At 35.2% G+C, this 17,413-nt stretch overlaps 1 protein-coding gene across 3 annotated transcripts in view; it reads right to left on the bottom strand.

Annotated features, from left to right (window-relative positions):
- SGCZ (sarcoglycan zeta) overlaps nt 1–17,413 on the bottom strand; it is a 1,129,050-nt gene that overhangs the window by 14,709 nt on the left and 1,096,928 nt on the right. For all 3 annotated transcript variants that reach the window (XM_032162422.2, XM_032162424.2, XM_032162423.2), the window contains 2 exons: nt 8,654–8,726; nt 2,665–2,788 (listed from right to left, as the gene is read on the bottom strand). In XM_032162422.2, the coding sequence (XP_032018313.1) occupies nt 2,665–2,788; nt 8,654–8,726 (197 nt within the window). The remainder of the gene's footprint in view (nt 1–2,664; nt 2,789–8,653; nt 8,727–17,413) is intronic.

Genomic DNA, 17,413 nt, shown 5'->3' with positions numbered 1-17,413 from the left:
AGTCACAGTTCAGTGTCTTTCCTCTACCAAGAATTCATTTATCCTTCTGTGACCTGTTGAAATCTGGCCCAGGACTCACAAAGGAAATCTTAATTTTCAAAACAAAAAATTGTTTTCTTTTCGGCCAGGTACGGTGGCTCATGCCTGTAATCCTAGCACTTTGGAAGGCTGAAGTGGGAGGATCAGGAGGTCAGGAGTTCGAGACCAGCCTGACCAACATGGCAACACCCCATCTCTACTAAAAGTACAAAAATTAGCCAGGCATGGTGGCAGGTGCCTGTAATCCCAGCTACTCGGGAGGCTGAGGCAGGAGAATCGCTTGAACCCAGGAGGTGGAGGTTGCAGTGACCCAGGATCATGCCACTGCACTCCATCCTGGGCAACAAGAGCGAGACTCTGTCTGTCTCAAAAAAAATGCTTTATTATTTTTCTGTGATCTTGTGGTATATACGCTGTTATTGTATTACATATGCCATTATACCACTTACAGTATTCTCCATACAGTTGCAATTCATGTTGGTTTCCAGACTGAGTCTGAAATACTTTACAATACTATGTCTGAAATGACTATGAATTTTCAACAGTGCAGAATTTTACATACAATTTCATTCTCCTACATTTCATCCATCATTTTAGATACCTCAATACCATGACTGATATTAAGTAGTTTTAAAACTATCTAAGGATAAGGACTTTATATCCCACTATATTGTTTAGTAAATGATAAATCTGTCTGTGGTACAGTCAATGTAGCAAAATATATGATTTTCTGTTTCTTCATAGGAAAAAGACATGCTACTTTAAGTGCTGTGCCTTTCTGTACTTTTATTTTGTTACTATAAAAAAAAAACCGCAGATGAAAACCTGTGGCTATGATTTGCATAATATTCATTTGACAATGAAGTTATGATAGGTAATTGAATCAAAGGACTCTGCTGATACAATGAATAAAACAACATATGTAAATGATTCTTATATGGGGCAAAATAGATATTAATAATAATATTTATTATCAGCAATTTGAATGAAACAGTTACCATTATCAAAGCAACTCTTTAAAAATAATGCAAGATGTTTAAGAAAGACTTCCATCCTACTGTGTTAGACAAAGTATTGTAGTCTACAATTGTAGTGGAAAGAAATCCTGATAGACTATATTAATATATTTTCAAAATATTATACATTATTTGTGGTATAATATCTGCTAAGACTCTTATATGGTCTTACCAGTAAATCTGTTTTTAAAAAGGAAGCAAATGTATAGTTACAATTCATCTTGAATTAATAACTGAGATAATGGCATAAAGATAAAAAAGGAATATTCCCCTTTTGCCTGTATTAAATTATGACCTCATCATTATATCTGAAGAGGACTGAGATACTCCAGAACATGTCTCTCAACTTATCCTTTCATTGTTTTTCTTCTCAGTTTGACCTTTGTGGGGTCACAATTAAAAACAATAAATAACACAAGAAGAAAATAAAACACCAAAGGAATGTATTGGTAGGAAAAGCAACGCAACAGATTTAGACTGTCAAGAACTTTCAAAATTGTAGTAAAAATATATAGACTAGCATATGCATCATGTATGAGCATTTAAAATAAGGTAGAATTAAAAATGAACAGGCATGAAAGCATCTGCCAAGATGTCCAGATTTGAAAAAAAAAAAAAAAAAAGATGAGACTGCTAGACATTAAAAATGTAATCACTAAAATTAAAAGCTCAATATGTGGATAAAATATGAGATTAGATACTGGGGAGAACCCTGAAAATATAGACCTGAATAAGTCAGTGGCATGAGGCACAGTAAGATAAAGAAACTGCGAAGGAGAGGGTAAGAGATGTGGAAGGTGTGAAAATGCAAAGTTATGTCTTCAGAGTTCCAGAAAAAGACCACAGAAAATTGGGGAGAGGTTATCTGAAGAAATAATGGTAATTTCCAGAATGGACAAAAATGTTATTCTGCAGATACAACAATCATGTATACTTATCACTTTATAGTGGAAGAGTAGAACACAAAGGCACTCTTTCTATGGAAACAAACAACCAAAGTGCTTTCTGAATATCAAGCTATAACAAGAATTAAAAAAAAAAAGGACTGTCATTATTCTTCTCAAATTATATGCATATGGTTTCAGGGGAAGCATGACGAAGTGCTTTGTGGAAAAGTTTAAATTACACAAATATATACTTCTTTTTTTTGTTTCTTTTGAGACAGAGTCTCGCTCTGTCACCCCAGGCTGGAGTGCAGTGGTACGAACTTGGCTCACTGCAAGCTCCATGTGGCTCCTGGGTTCACGCCATTCTCCTGCCTCAGCCTCCGGAGTAGCTGGGACTACAGGTGCCCGCCACCACACTTGGCTAACTTTTTCTATTTTTTTTTTTTTTTTTTTTTTTTTGTAGTAGAGATGGGGTTTTGCCGTGTTAAGCCAGGTTGTTCTCGATCTCCTGACCTCGTGATCTGCCCACCTTGGCCTCCCAAACAAATACATACTTCTTGAATATGAAATTTGGTAACCTAATATTACTTTCCTAAGTTACAACTCCATTTATTTTCTACTGAAAGATATTCCTTCACTAGTCAATTATAAATGGGACATCTAAATACTTGTATTTTCAAAATAGGCAGTATAGGGCCAGGGTCCAACTTTCTGGGACTCACCTCCCCTTCTGTAGATTGCAGATGGAGCTCCTTCCTGCAGGTGGCCTTGAAGTCTCCTGCAGCAGCACTCACCTGGACCCCACGGGGAGCTTCCATGATCAAGGATCTGGTGGGTGATTCAAGCCTAAGGGAAAAACAAAAAATCACTAATAGAAAAAAGAAAATTTTTGATAAACTGGAAGACAACGTTGGTCAAAACAACAACCAGACAGACAGGCATAAAGGAAAACTCCTACCATTTTAGGACAGCCAAAATGAGTTTCAGAACAACTTTTGATTGACTTACCTATTTTTGGCTCTTTATAAAAATCTAGGTTTATTCACATCAAGTATTTACTCTCACTTTCATGACAATTTGCTTATGGTTTCTTTTGTTTCCCCTGAGAATGCTCATGAAAAGTAGGGTGTGATAAGTATACTTGCTAAAATTTTTAATAACTTACTAGTATTAATGATGGAGGTTTAATAAAAAATTTACTACAATTTAGGATGTAGATATATGTATTCCTCAATAAAGAGTCCCTGTCTTGTAAACATGAATGCTTTAATGAAAATCATTAATATTGCACACTTTCAGGCATGCACAAAATATTATGAACTTGACACCTCTAGAAACTGATTGATTAAAATAATGAAATAAGACATTTTCTACATCAACTAACTCTGTTGGCCCCGTGAAATGTCCACAGAATGAGTGACATTAGTCTGTGAAAGAAAAATCAATAGGACGGTAATATACAAGTACAAATGTGATTGAAGGTTGGCTACATAAATTATGAGGCCAAGAAACAAGTGTTTTAGACAGTCATGCCTACAGAAAAAGTGTTGGGAGGCAGTTTTCAAATTATCTTCAAATATAACACTAGAGAAAAAGCAAAAATGACACAACACAGGAACTAGAATACAGTGGTAAAAAGTGCTAGTATGAGAAGAGGTAGGATCCATGCACTGGTCTTTTTAGATCAGCTTTCTGCCTTGGGGATGCAACTGCCTGTGATCCCCTTAACACAGGACTTTAAGAGGAGGGTCCCCTCAGGCTCACATTCACTGTTATCCAGTGCAACTGGTTTTGTTTTTGTTTTCTGAGGCAATGAATTCAGAGTTGTTTTGCAGAAAGAACCACCTCAAATGGTTAGGTCCCTGGAGTTCAGCTCCCTCTCAGCAAGAAAGTCAAACTTAAAAGCCTAGAAGTGATGAGGAAGGAGTAGAGCCGGCATTTAGAAGTGGTGTCAACACTTCCATTTTCTTTTTTTTCACTCACCAAAGCAACTTTAAAATTTTAATCCCTGTGGGCCATTTGGAGATCTATCTTCACATAATCCCTGGAGGGGTGAGGTTTTGAATATATCTATTTTTAAGAAACATCTGTATTTTTTTTTATTAAACAAAACTCCCCATATTTTCCATGGAATATTTGGAAACTTGAAGACAATCACTCATAATCCTACTCCTTATAAACTTTGCTATTAGCATTTTACGCACAATATCTAAATGTCAAAATTTGAATGTTAAAATGTATTTTTTTATCACTGATTTTCCCTGATACACAACCCTTCTAGAACTACGCAGACTCTTAGCAACACAGTATCAACAATTAAATGTTGTCCCACTTCTGTCTTGTATAGAAACTCTCCTGTACACTGAGGAGGTTTTCACAGACTTACTTGTATTATAGTAGAGGTTTTCAATTAAACTATTCATGTTATTATAAAATATCCTCTGGAAAAGCCTGTTGAAAAACGAAACCCAAGTTTATTGGTACTACTTGTGGATTTCTATGTAATTAATCAGTGAAATTAGTGAATTATAATTGTATTCATTTGGAAAGAACTACAGCAAATGTAGCAGTAAGTTTCAGACTGGCTTTCACAGTGGGTACCTAGGATTATGGCAGAGAGAAGAATTAACATTTAACTCAAGTCCCTCTACCACCTAGTTTTTCAAAGCATTCTGGTTTTTTTATGGTGTTTATATACCAAAGATGCAACAAGACACTGTTTTTAAGGTGTTATGCAACTATCATATTAAAAAAAAATCTGTGGCCTAAATCTCTAGAAGAATTCTCAACATTCAGAAAAAAGAAGAATTCAGACTTTAAAGCAACCTAAGTTGCAAGATGCAATTATTAAATATTAAGCAGAACTTAAGCATCAGAAGAAACAGAAAGAAAGAGAGGGAAAAGGAAAGGAAAGAAAGCAAATACACTACTTTATCCTAATGCCCAGCAAAGCGATTTACCCCTTTATTGAGGGAATGTCTCAGACAAAATCCTGACTGCTAACAGCATTTTTTCTTGAATATATTAATGACGTGTATTAGAGCTATGTGTTTCTAGAGATTAACTTGGAGCCTGCAAACCTTAATATTTCTGTGTTAAGCTGTATTTCTGCAAGAATGAGAATTATGAAAAGATGCCAATTATATGATTAATCTGCACTTGGATTCTGTAAAATGAATTAGTATTTATTTTCTTATTCAGCAGTTAATGGATCTCAGATCCAAAAAAAATCTTTAGGAAATGGGTATTGTATATTTAGTTTCATCACTTTTTACCGTAGGTACAGACACTCTTCAAACTGTAGTAACTTAACTATATATTAACGTAAGAAATAAAAAAGAATGAACATTGGGCTGTTCTGGGCAAATTTACTATTATGTCTTTGTTAACTATTTAACATGTATTTTTTTAGGCTTTTGAAATACAGACTCCTACTACAAAACAGTATCATCTTATCTAAAAAAAGTCAAAATCCACAGTTTTAAAATGCACATGAAAACTAGCACAGAACTTGAGATACTAGACACTCATCAAACATCTGCTGAATAAATAAGTTAAAGAAATCCATTACATTTCTTCACCAAAATATTAATACTCTATTAATAAACTTTTGAAATGTTTTTCTTTTCTAAAGTCTTTTTGTTCTCCACAATAACAAAACCAAAGAAAACATGGCTACTTACTCCGTAAATTAACATTTTATTGACTTGGCCAAGCAATGAAACTGTGTTAATTAGAAGTAGGCATCAACTAACAGTGCTTACTTCTCTGAAAGGAAAATTGTCAGCAAGGCTTGTAAAGTTTTTCTCAGACACCCTGCTTTTAATCTTCATTACACAAATAAATAATTGGATACCTACATAATTACTCTACTTCTGTTTCAGTTTGGAAATTTAGTAACACTTATCTTGGGGGTTGCCAGTCTGCTTTTAGAACCAGCTGATAAATCCAGCTTAGTGCAATGTTTACATAATGATGAATAATGAGAAAATGAAAACGAGAAACACCATACACTAGCTATAATATCATTCACATTTTCACTTATGAATTGTGAAATATGTCAGCAAGATAATTAAAATACCAGTTGGTTCTTATTCCTCTTTTTTTTTCTTTTTTGAGACGGAGTCTTGCTCTGTCCCCCAGGCTGGAGTGCAGTGGCGCAATCTCGGCTCACTGCAAGCTCCTCCTCCCAGGTTCACGCCATTCTCCTGCCTCAGCCTCCCGAGTAGCTGGGACTACAGGTGCCCGCCACCACGCCCGGCTAATTTTTTGTATTTTTTAGTAGAGACGGGGCTTCACCGTGTTAGCCAGGATGGTCTCAATCTCCTGACCTCGTGATCCGCCCGCCTCGGCCTCCCAAAGTGCTGGGATTACAGGCGTGAGCCACTGCGCCTGGCCTATTCCTCTTTTAACAATAGACTTTCCATAGTAAAAATTATAAAATGAGCATATAGTTACTAAAACATTAGAAATAAAAAAAATTTCTTCTTTAAGTATAAATTTAAGCAAATAAAAAATACTTCTATAAATGTATTTAAAGTTTATTGAATAAATTAGTAAACAGCTGTGTCTATATTAAAACACAGATAAAAAAATTGGAATCAATGCTCTTCACATGTGCCTTTGTAATAATAACTGCAGCCACTTTCCTTATACCCCATTCATTTAGTTAATGTCCTCATTTTTCAGCTTTGCTAAGTTTCAGTAATTCACATTAACAAATACTGCAAATAGGATATGTAAGATAACAGTGCTGGCTGCTACAGCATTAAGGATAAAGAAGGGAGATGTGTATCCTGTTCTAATGGAATTTAGAGTTTATTAGGAGAAGAAAGATACAATAAGTATTTTCACAAAAGTTGAATTCCTCCCTGAAAAAAGAGCCGTAAATGAAGACTGTAGCATCCTGTGAGATGCTGTTTACACACACTCCTCAGCACTCCTAAATCCCTAGGGTTTCTATATCAAGTAATTATTATGTTGCTCTTCTAAAATAAGTCTTAGTCCTTGAAGAAGGCCCCCTTTTTTTTCTAATATTGTTCCCTAGCTTGTTTGAATCTGTGTTACTCAAGTAGTGAGAAACTGAGCTCTTTAGGAAATGTTATCATAGGACTCTAAACGACTAAAAAATTTAATGTTGTAAAGTATGGTTTTGTTGCCTTAAAGATTTTCAACTTTACTTTTTGTTTCCATCTGAGTACATATACACTCATCCAATGTGAAGGGCTAAACAGCAATCCTTATGAAAGAAAAAGGTTTTGTAACCTAATATTTTTATTTTGCTTCCCAGGACAGCAACTGTGTCTCTCAGGTTGATACTTTGATCCAACTTTAAAAATGACTTTTAGTATGTGACTAGTTTTTATCAGCACTATGTGCATCTTTCCTTTTCCTATACAATACTAAGTGCATTTCAGAATGTAATTTACCTATCATAAATTAATTATTATTAAACCATAATTAATCACCAAATCTTATATATTGAATTAAGAACAGGCTGGGCGTGGTGGCTCACGCCTGTAATCCCAGGACTTTGGGAGGCAGAGGAGGGCGGATCAGAAGGTGAGGAGATAGAGACTATCCCAGTCAACATGGTGAAACCCCGTCTCTACTAAAAATACAAAAAACTAGCCGGGCACAGTTGCGGGCACCTGTAGTCCCAGCTACTCGGGAGGCTGAGGCAGGAGAATGGCGTGAACCCGGGAGGTGGAGCTTGCAGTGAGCCGAGATCGTGCCATTGCACCCCAGCCTGGGTGACAGAGTGAGACTCCATCTCAAAAAAAAATAATAATAAAAAAATTAAAAAAAAAAACATCTACTGAGCAGTTTTGTATTAGGGATCTAGATTTTATTATTTTGAATTTAATCAACAGTGGTAATAATTATCCTGGGAAGAATTCCCTATAATGTTGGAATTTTCTGGGTAGTGAGAGCTTTTACATATAACTGCCTCCTAGAACCGTCACACTGTCTGGACGTAGCTTATTCCATTGGAAATATTAGACTGAGGAACCCCATCATAGTCCAATTAAGTTCTGCCTTTTTCTGATTTGCTTCCATATTACCCTCTATATAATACTCTGTGGTCATTTATAGCTTTCTCAGCTCCCTATTTGCCCTGTCTTTATTCCTATATATGTCATATATTTCATTATATATGTCGGATTTTCCAGCATTCCTTTTTTTGTTGTTTGTATTGTGTTTTGTTTTGTTTTTACAGATGGGGCCTTGCTGTGTTGCCCAGGCTGGAGTACAGCAGCGTGATCATAGCTCACTGCAGCCTCGACCTCCTGGGCTCAAGCAATCCTCTGGTCTCAGCCTCCTGACTAACTTGGACTACACCTGTGCACCACCATGCTCGGCTAATTTATTTTTTATTTTTCGTAGAGACAGGGTCTCACTATGTTGCCAGGTCTTGAACTTCTGATCTCAAGTGATCCTCCTACCTTGGCCTTCCAAAGTGCTGGGATTACAGGCATGAGTCACCGTGCCCGGCCTCAGCATCCCTATTTTTATTAGTTCCTCTCACTTACTCTGTAAATGCCTTTGCATTTTCTTTTCCACATTCTTCCTATCTAATATATTCATTTTTGTATTTATTTTAAGTATACTGGGGAAAACATTGTTTAGTTGTCTATTTTAGTTCTTCATATATTAAGGATTATCAACAATGATGGATTTTATGCCACAGGTATAAGAGGAAGCACTTACCTGAGATCTTGGGATGGTTCTGCTCTGATGTGCGGCGTCTCCACAGAGTGCCCAAATACGGCTCCTTCAGTGCCTGGGGGTAGCAGGAATATAGCAGTCAGTATAAGCAAGTCCACACAGTGGCTTTCATCTCCATGTTTATGCATCAAATATTCTTCCAAAAGAGAGAAAACTTAAAATAGGTATATATGATGTATTAGTCCATTTTCACAGTGCTGATTGATAAAGACATACCCGAGACTGAGAAGAAAAAGAGGTTTAATTGGACTTACAGGTCCACATGGCTGGGGAGCCCTCAGAATCATGGCGGGAGGCAACAGGCACTTCATACATGACGGTGGCAAGAGAAAAATGAGGAAGACGCAAAAGCAGAAACCCCTGATAAAACCATCACATCTCGTGAGACTTGACCACGAGAACATTATGGGGGAAACCACCGCATGATTCAAATTATCTCCCACCAGGTCCCTCCCACAACACGTGGGCATTATAGGAGTACAATTCTAGATGAGATTTGAGAGGGATCACAGAGCCAAACCGTATCACACGATATGAATGAGAAGAATTGGAAGAGTATCACCAGACAGTGAAGAGTCAATCCAAGGTAAATCTAAATGTCATTATATTAGCCGATTTTAAAATTAAATTATTTATAAAAGTCAAGAGTCAGTGAGTATTCCCACTCTATCATTAAAGAACAAAAGCTCATCTCTGTCCCCTGCCTTATTTTCCAGTTAAGTGAAATTGAGGGAGGGCTAAGTCACAATACTCAATTCTGTGTTTCTATAAATAATAGCAGGTCATGAATAAAAATGTGGAGGTGAGCTCCAGTGTAGCCTATTATTGTTTTTTAAAGACAAACCCTCATAGATGTTTAGCCGTTCTCACACATAGAGCTCCCACCTTTGATTACAGTAACCACCAAAAGCTAGAGAACATGTCATGTTACTTTGACCTCTCTGGAGTTAGGCTTAATCTAAAATCATGAACTGCTTTAAATTGTGGTGTTATACTTGGTTTCATATGGAATGGTAGTTTTCCGAAGACGTCATATACTCTAACACTTTTCTCAGGAGGTTGAATGATACTCTATCTATCTCAACTTCCATTTACTGAATCCTTTTTTTTATAGATTCCCATAGCTTTTTCATAATTTAACTGAGCAAAGTTGAAGGATTCTTAAATTACCAAAATAAAGCGGAAAAAAATGTTCCAAATAAGATGACATTGAGAAAATCTTTTCTGTTATTTTGCATAAATGTCTTTGATTATCACCCTCAAAATAAAAAACTTCATGATTTTGTTTTTTGGTCTAATCTTCTTCAAACTTCTTGGTTTAAGAACCTCATATCTGTTCCATCAGGGGCTTCAACACTAGCTAAATTATACAATGTAATTTAAAAATATGTATTTGAAGCATACAAAACAAATCTGTCTTTGTCTCATGAGAAAAATCATGTAAAATATAGTAATTCAAGAGGCAATGATGAAATTGCCACTAGGAAATTAAAGCTAAAATTCCAATTCCTTAAAAATAAATTGCTATATATGGAAATGTATTAGAACCATCACATGACTCCTTTGCATAATGTAGCAATACAGACCTTGATCATGAATAGAACAGGAAGAGATTTTTTTCTTCAAAGACTGTATGATTTCATCTATATTATGGTGCTGAGGGCAAACTTACCAGGTTCTGCTGCAGTAAATCCCTGAGATTACAGATTTCTGTTTATAAGCTAAAAGCTATTGGCATTTGTTGAACTCTTAATGGGTTTAATAGTGTTCTCTCTTCTCTCTCTCTCTGTCTCTCCTGAGACTCTGTAGGACATATGGTCCTTGTTTTTAAAACTTTTTTCACGAATTTTGAGAAACTAAGGAGTTTATTCTTTTGATATTTTGGTAGATATTTATTTTATTATTTCTCCAATGGAACATTCCTTAAGATGGGTCTTTAAAAGTAAAACATTAGTTTGAGGTAACACTAATTTTGTGATTATAGTGGGGAAAGCATTTGAAAGAATATTACAAGATGTACATTTGTATATCTCAGAGAGAGACTTTGGCATTTTGTAATAAGATATACATCCCAGAAAAGACAGTTATCCATGTGCAAAGTTTAAAAATTAACTTCTACTATTTCATGATTATGAAAATTTCCCAGATAAGGTTACAGAAATATAATTAAACATCAGTAATATTTACTTTCGAATACATAATGGCATACTTAGTAAGTACAAACTCTATCAGTGAAAATAAAAATAATACGATGTCATCAAAGTTTAAATTTTCAGTGAGAATTAAAAACTGATAGAGGTCTCAATTCTGAGTGCCAATATAAAAATAATCATTTTTAAAGGATTCTTGAGGAAATAAATATGTAATCATGCCACTTAAACGGCGAAATTGTAAACTAAATAATATGAGTGATTAACAAAATGCAGGCCTCTAGAAAATGAGAAATTCACTCTCCCTGTTTTTGTCCTGAATGTTAATAAGCAACACAGATAATCTTAAAGGAAATCAATAAGGGATGATAAAAGCCACCTGAACCAGGTATGAACTCTAACAAACAGCATAAAAAATTAAAAATCAGAACATGCACGGTGGCTCATGCCTGTAATCCCAGCACTTTAGGAGGACGAAACAGGCAGATCACTTGAGGGCCGGAGTTCCAGATGATCAGCCTGTCCAACGTGGCAAAATCCCCTCCTCTCTACTAAAAATACAAAAATTAGCTGGGCATGGTGGTGCATGGTAGTCCCAGCTGCTTGGGAGGCTGAGGCAGGAGAATAGTTTGAATCTGAGAGGCAAAGGTTGCAGTGAGCTGAGACTGCACCACTGCATTCTACCCTGGGCAACAGAGGGAGACTATCTTAACAACAACAACAACAACAACAAACTTTAAAAAGAACAAAACTATATCTCTCATGAATTGAAAATGTTTACCATGTAGATTACTAGTAGAGTTGTAAGATTTAGCAATTAATAATATATGACACTGAGCTAATTTGAATTTCAGATAAATATCAAATCATTTTTTAGTGTAAGTATAGGATATTTACAGAGGATATACTTATACTGAAAGCATGCCTTGAGTAATCCAGTAAATTCAAAATTAGTAAGGCATCATATACTTGATCTGGAAACCCTAACAATTTGTCAACATTTGTTTGGTACATAAGGACAGATCTGATTTATGCTCACTTAGAGAAAAGACAGACAGACTGTCATGAATTCTCATATCATAGCATCTAGAAACCATAGAAACAAAAAAGAAGGACAGACATAAAAAGGACAAAAGGAACATAACAGAGACACATATTAATATGTATATGTAAACCTATTGAATAAATGTTTGTTTTTCATTGCTATCGTAACGGGCTGTTCAAAAGCATACAATGTTCAATACTGCTTGAATATAAAATCCTATAAAGGATGTTTCAGATAATTTAAACTGACTACAATATTACAAGACATAGGGAAAACCTATACTGTTGGCTACTGCAATTATCAGAAAAAAAAACTAAGAAAATTCAGAGTCCAAAAGTAGTAGAAACCATTCATATGATAATTTCTGGCTTCTGGAGGAAAGAATAAGGATGGCATATTCTGCTTTGCTGCAAAGGAGAAAAGGCAGATATCGATTATGGTCCTACTTTGTATTTAAAGACAGTTTAAGACATAAGCTAGGATACTACCCTTTACAAATGCCTAACATAAAATGCCACACCCTCCAAACAAATTATTAAAATTAAATGTAAGCACCTCTTCTGATGTGGCTATCTATATTCTAAATGCTATCTATACTGTAAATGTTATATCCTGCACTACTCATTATTCACCCAATGGCATCCATATATTTTTTACAGAAGTCATTGGTCCCAGAAGAAGAGGTAGCACAAGAAAAGGAAACCCAAGGAGAAGCACCAGAGAGAAAGCAAAGCACCGAGAAAGGCAAGAACACCTCACATTGAGAAAAAGAAAGTCAGGCAGGAAATTATATTTTTCAGTTATTTGAACTGATACTTCCCAAATGAGAACTTTTGCTGGCCTTTATTTTTCCAATAAAATCAACTACGATCATGAATGTTTTGACTTGTTTTTTGTTGTTGTTGTCGCGGGGAGAGGGGGGAGTGCAAAAGAAGGGAATGGATTTTATGTAGATATCAACATGATGTGAAAGAGAAACTACAAGAGGAATCCAGAGTCCACGGGGCAAAGGTTAACAGGACATGAACAGCCAGCCTCCCAGCCCTATGGCACTTGACAGGAATCTTAGACAGTTTTTCACATTCCTCCACTAGAAGAGGGGTAAGGTCCAGAGATATTTTTCTAGATCTCAAGGGACAGAAGATTCCTATTTATTTATGAACTTCAAATTTGAATCTGTGTTAGTAAATATATTCAAACTTTTTGGAAGTCTTCCTACCTTACTTTCTTTTTCTTTATTTGCATCTGTTTCCCCCAAATCTAAATTGGTATTAAAATCTAGATTAAACTGGGAATAGACTTGTTTTATTCCCAGGTTTACTTATAATTTGTTTTTAAATCTTGGCCAAGTATTTAAAGCCCTCTGGTTTTTATTTGTAAAATTAAAAACCAGATCATGAATAACATGATCTCTAAGGTACTTGCAATTTCTAACAGAATTATACGATTTTTTTTTCAAACATGTCAAAACTTGTATACTAGTAACTCTTCTCATTCCTCCTTAAATACAAGTGGAAATGAGTTCGCTCCTTCAAATCAACAGAAAATAAATTATTTTAGGGAAGGGATGGAGTAACAATACTGGAAAAAAATTAATTGGCATTTCTTTTATTCCATTAAAAAGGATTCCTTTGAATCCTGAAAAATTTATTACCTCTCAGAAGAAGAAGTGTCAACCTATTTCAACATATACTACATCTCTTATTTGTGTTGTTTTAATAATCTAAGTGGTGTTTTTCCCTCCACTTAACACCACAAAGCACAACCTATACATTGCTGGAGTGATTTTATCAAAACCATTGATATCTCACCTGTGCAAAAAGCTGTAATTATTTTCCTGGACACTGCTTTTGCCCAGCATTCAATACTCCTGTAATCTGAGCCCATTTGTGTGCTCAAAACATCTTTTCTTCTACTTATTTATAAAATATCTTTACTAATTTTCCCACCTCTTAAGGCATATGCAGATTTCTTCATTCTCTGAACATATTTAGTGTTTACTGCCTGTAACAGTTATCTTTAACCTACCACATCTATTCTTACATTTTATATTTTTAATTATGTGAGCTGCTTATGTTTCAGGCCAAAAAAAATTGAAGATATATTTCTTATATGCCAGTGTATTCTTGCGCACAACATGATGTATGGGAGGTAATAAATATTGATAAGGATCCAGATTTCAAAGCCTTTTTTGAGTTTTCTCTTTTGTTTTGTAATCCTAGTTTGATTAATGGTAACACCATATTCCACACACCCAGGTGAACTGGGCAAGTATATTGAGATGTCCTTTCTTGTTCAACATCCTTATTAGCGTACTTGTTTCCACAGCTTCAATATCACATACATTTTCTGCTCATGATTCCTCCATACTCGTGCCAAATGATGTTCTAAAGCACAAAATTGACTTTGTAACTGTCACTTAAAATATTTTAAGAATCCAGTGTCTGTAGAAGTCAAGCCCAAATTCCTTAGGATTTATTGCCTAGCAGTTGTGTGGATTTTACATTTCAGTGACAAGACAACTCTTGCTTATTTTGCCATGTTTATAGACTGTCATGAGAACCCCTTCTTGTTCTTAGCATATGCAACCTCTTTCTCCTCATTTGATGGTAATCTCTTCTCGTTTTTCAAGATCTGAATCTAAATTATAGTATCTGTGAAATGTTTTCTTGGTTCTTGCCGCTCTTTCTCCTTCTGCCAAGTTTCCCCAGATCCTTTAAAAAATTACTGGTATATATTTCTAACATTATATTGCAATTTGCTTTAAGCTCTGATCCAGTATCTTAGGACTTTCTTGAAGTCAAAGACTGTCTTGATAAAAGTTGTATACTTAGTATTGATCATGGATTCTGCTACATAGTTGAGGATCAGTAAATTAAAGAATGTGAATAAAATAATAATTAACAAAAGCATGCATAAAATGCTATTTTATAACTGATATGTAAAACATGCTAAGTTTCTGTTTCCTAGTGTATCTCCTTGTTTAACACTTTAACACAAATTAACATCCTGAGATGATTATCTGAATGTATTGAAACTGTTATTATGAGCATAGCCAAAGTGGTTTTTTTTCTAGTGAAACAAGGAAATAACATTATTAATTGTCTTGGAAGGAAAGCAAAAAAGAACACCATATTGTGCATTTAGGACTGAAAAATAAGCTGCCAGGATTTCTGAAAAGAAATTATTTCAAAATCTCTTTGGACTTTTCATTTGGCATTTTTTTCATCATTTAAAAACATATCTCAAAGCCTTTACTTTTGGATGCCAAATAATATCCTCTCATCCACTTAAACAGTGTCAGAAGACAAAAAGAGATAAGGAAAAAGACAGTTGGTGATCAAAAGGAAAATGCATTAAAATAAAGCTGTTTTCTTCAAAATGAAGTATATTTCAAAAATAAGTTGTTTGTTACTAATGAAATTAGACTAAAATATATCAGTACTGGAAACGATCCACACTTCCATATGGCTCTCATTTTGTAACCTTCAAGAAGTTATGTTTTACTAGCAGTTGTTTCTCTGAGTTTTAGGAGGAAAAGCTCTTCATTTATTAATTATTTCCATGCCTTTTAGTCAACAATAAGAGTAATACTTGAAATTTAAAATCACATGTAAAGAAAACAGAATTAAAAAGAAAATAAATTATTTCCAAATTGAATGAATATGTGGTTTGATGGAAAAGACATTTTTTAAAAATGTATATAAATAATCCATTTTCTAATTCTTACCTCCAAAAAAATGAAAAATTACAGTGGACGAGCAGAGCTTTCTTCGTTACTCTTATATCTAATAACTCTTAAGATATATATTCTCAGGAAATAGTTAATTCCAAAGTATGTGATTACTGAGGTTGTCATTTTGCCCTTTACTTAAATGAAACCACTAAGCAAAGAAGTAACACACACACCTGAGGCTTCTAGAGACTCCTGAGTGAGAAAGCATAATCAAGAATGCCCCTTTAGCAAACATAATCTCTGTGGCTATGGACTTTTTTTTTAACAGGCAGCAATATTTGATTCAATTTACAGCTTCATTGTAAACATTATAACTAACAAACTGAAATGCAAAAATATGCGTTAACCTATTTGATAGCACATGAGCTACCCATACTGTCATTTACTACATTTTTAAAAATTTTATTAATGATTGATTGATTAATGATGAAATTGAGAAGATTAAGAAGATTTTGGCCAGGTGCGGTGGCTCACACTTGTAATCCCAGCACTTTGGGAGGCCGAGGCAGGCAGATCATGAGGTCAGGAGATCGAGACCACGGTGAAACCCCGTCTCTACTAAAAATACAAAAAAATTAGCCGGGTGTGGTGGCGGGCGCCTGTAGTCCCAGCTACTTGGAGAGGCTGAGGCAGGAGAATGGCGTGAATCCGGGAGGCGGAGTTTGCAGTGAGCCGAGATTGCACCACTGCACTCCAGCCTGGGCGACAGAGCAAGACTCCGTCTCAAAAAACAAAAAAAAAAGGTGACTAATTTTGCGAAACTTTTATAAAAACAATATTTGCACTGAAATTGAAAATAAAGCTTTTTTAAAGTATCCGTTTAATTAATTGTTTTTAAAAAACATGTTATATCTTACCACACTTCCATGCTTCTATCAAATTATACAGGGTTTTTTTGCTATTGCCGTTATTATTGTTGTTAAACTGACTAAAATTATACATGAAATAATAGAAATCAGGCCTAACATCAGATACACTTTTCCATTCAGTTAAGTTATTGTGTAGCAAAATTTATTTTGTCAGTTCACTACACAATGTGACAGTATATAGTTTCTCTAATAGACTAACATTAAAGAGGACATATAATATAACCAAAAATTTGAGTTCCAGATAAGTTTGGTGTCTCACTAGCAAGATGATGTAAATAACTCATTTAATTTTTTTGAAATCTTAATTTTCTCATCTGTAAAATAAAAAGCAATCTGTCTCTTGTCCAAAAGACTACGTAGGTTTTTTTAAAAAAATTTATTATGTCATATACATGTGCATACATTGGTACATAAATAGCACTACAATGTATACTTCACAGTTGCTTAGCATTATGATGTCTGACGTCAGTTAGAAGACTTTAAGGAGGCTGGGCACAGTGGCTCATGCCTGTAATCCCAGCACTTTGGGATGCCGAGGCAGGCGGATCACGAGGTCAGGAGATCGAGACCATACTGCTAACATGGTGAAACCCGGTCTCTACTAAAAATATAAAAAATTAGCCGTGCATGGTGGCGGGCACCTGTAGTCCCACCTACTGGGGAGGCTGAGACAGGAGAATGGTGTGAACCCAGGAGGTGGAGCTTGCAGTGAGCCAAGATCGCACCATTGCACTCCAGCCTGGGAGACAGTGCGAGATTCCGTCTCCAAAAAAAAAAAAAAAAAAAAAAAAAAGACTTTAAGGAGCTATGGTGATTCAGAGATAGGAACATTCTCATTCACTGCTAATGAGAGGGCAAAATAATGAAGACGTTCTGGGGTCCTTTTGTTTCAAACAAATAATTCAGTTTCAAAGAATTTATCCCAAAGAGTTATTTATATGT

Source organism: Hylobates moloch, unplaced genomic scaffold (assembly GCF_009828535.3).
Source record: "Hylobates moloch isolate HMO894 unplaced genomic scaffold, HMol_V3 SCAFFOLD_8, whole genome shotgun sequence".
Classification (NCBI taxonomy): domain Eukaryota; kingdom Metazoa; phylum Chordata; class Mammalia; order Primates; family Hylobatidae; genus Hylobates; species Hylobates moloch.
The sequence above is the reverse complement of the archived record's forward strand: the minus strand, read 5'-3'. Positions and strand labels throughout refer to the sequence as shown.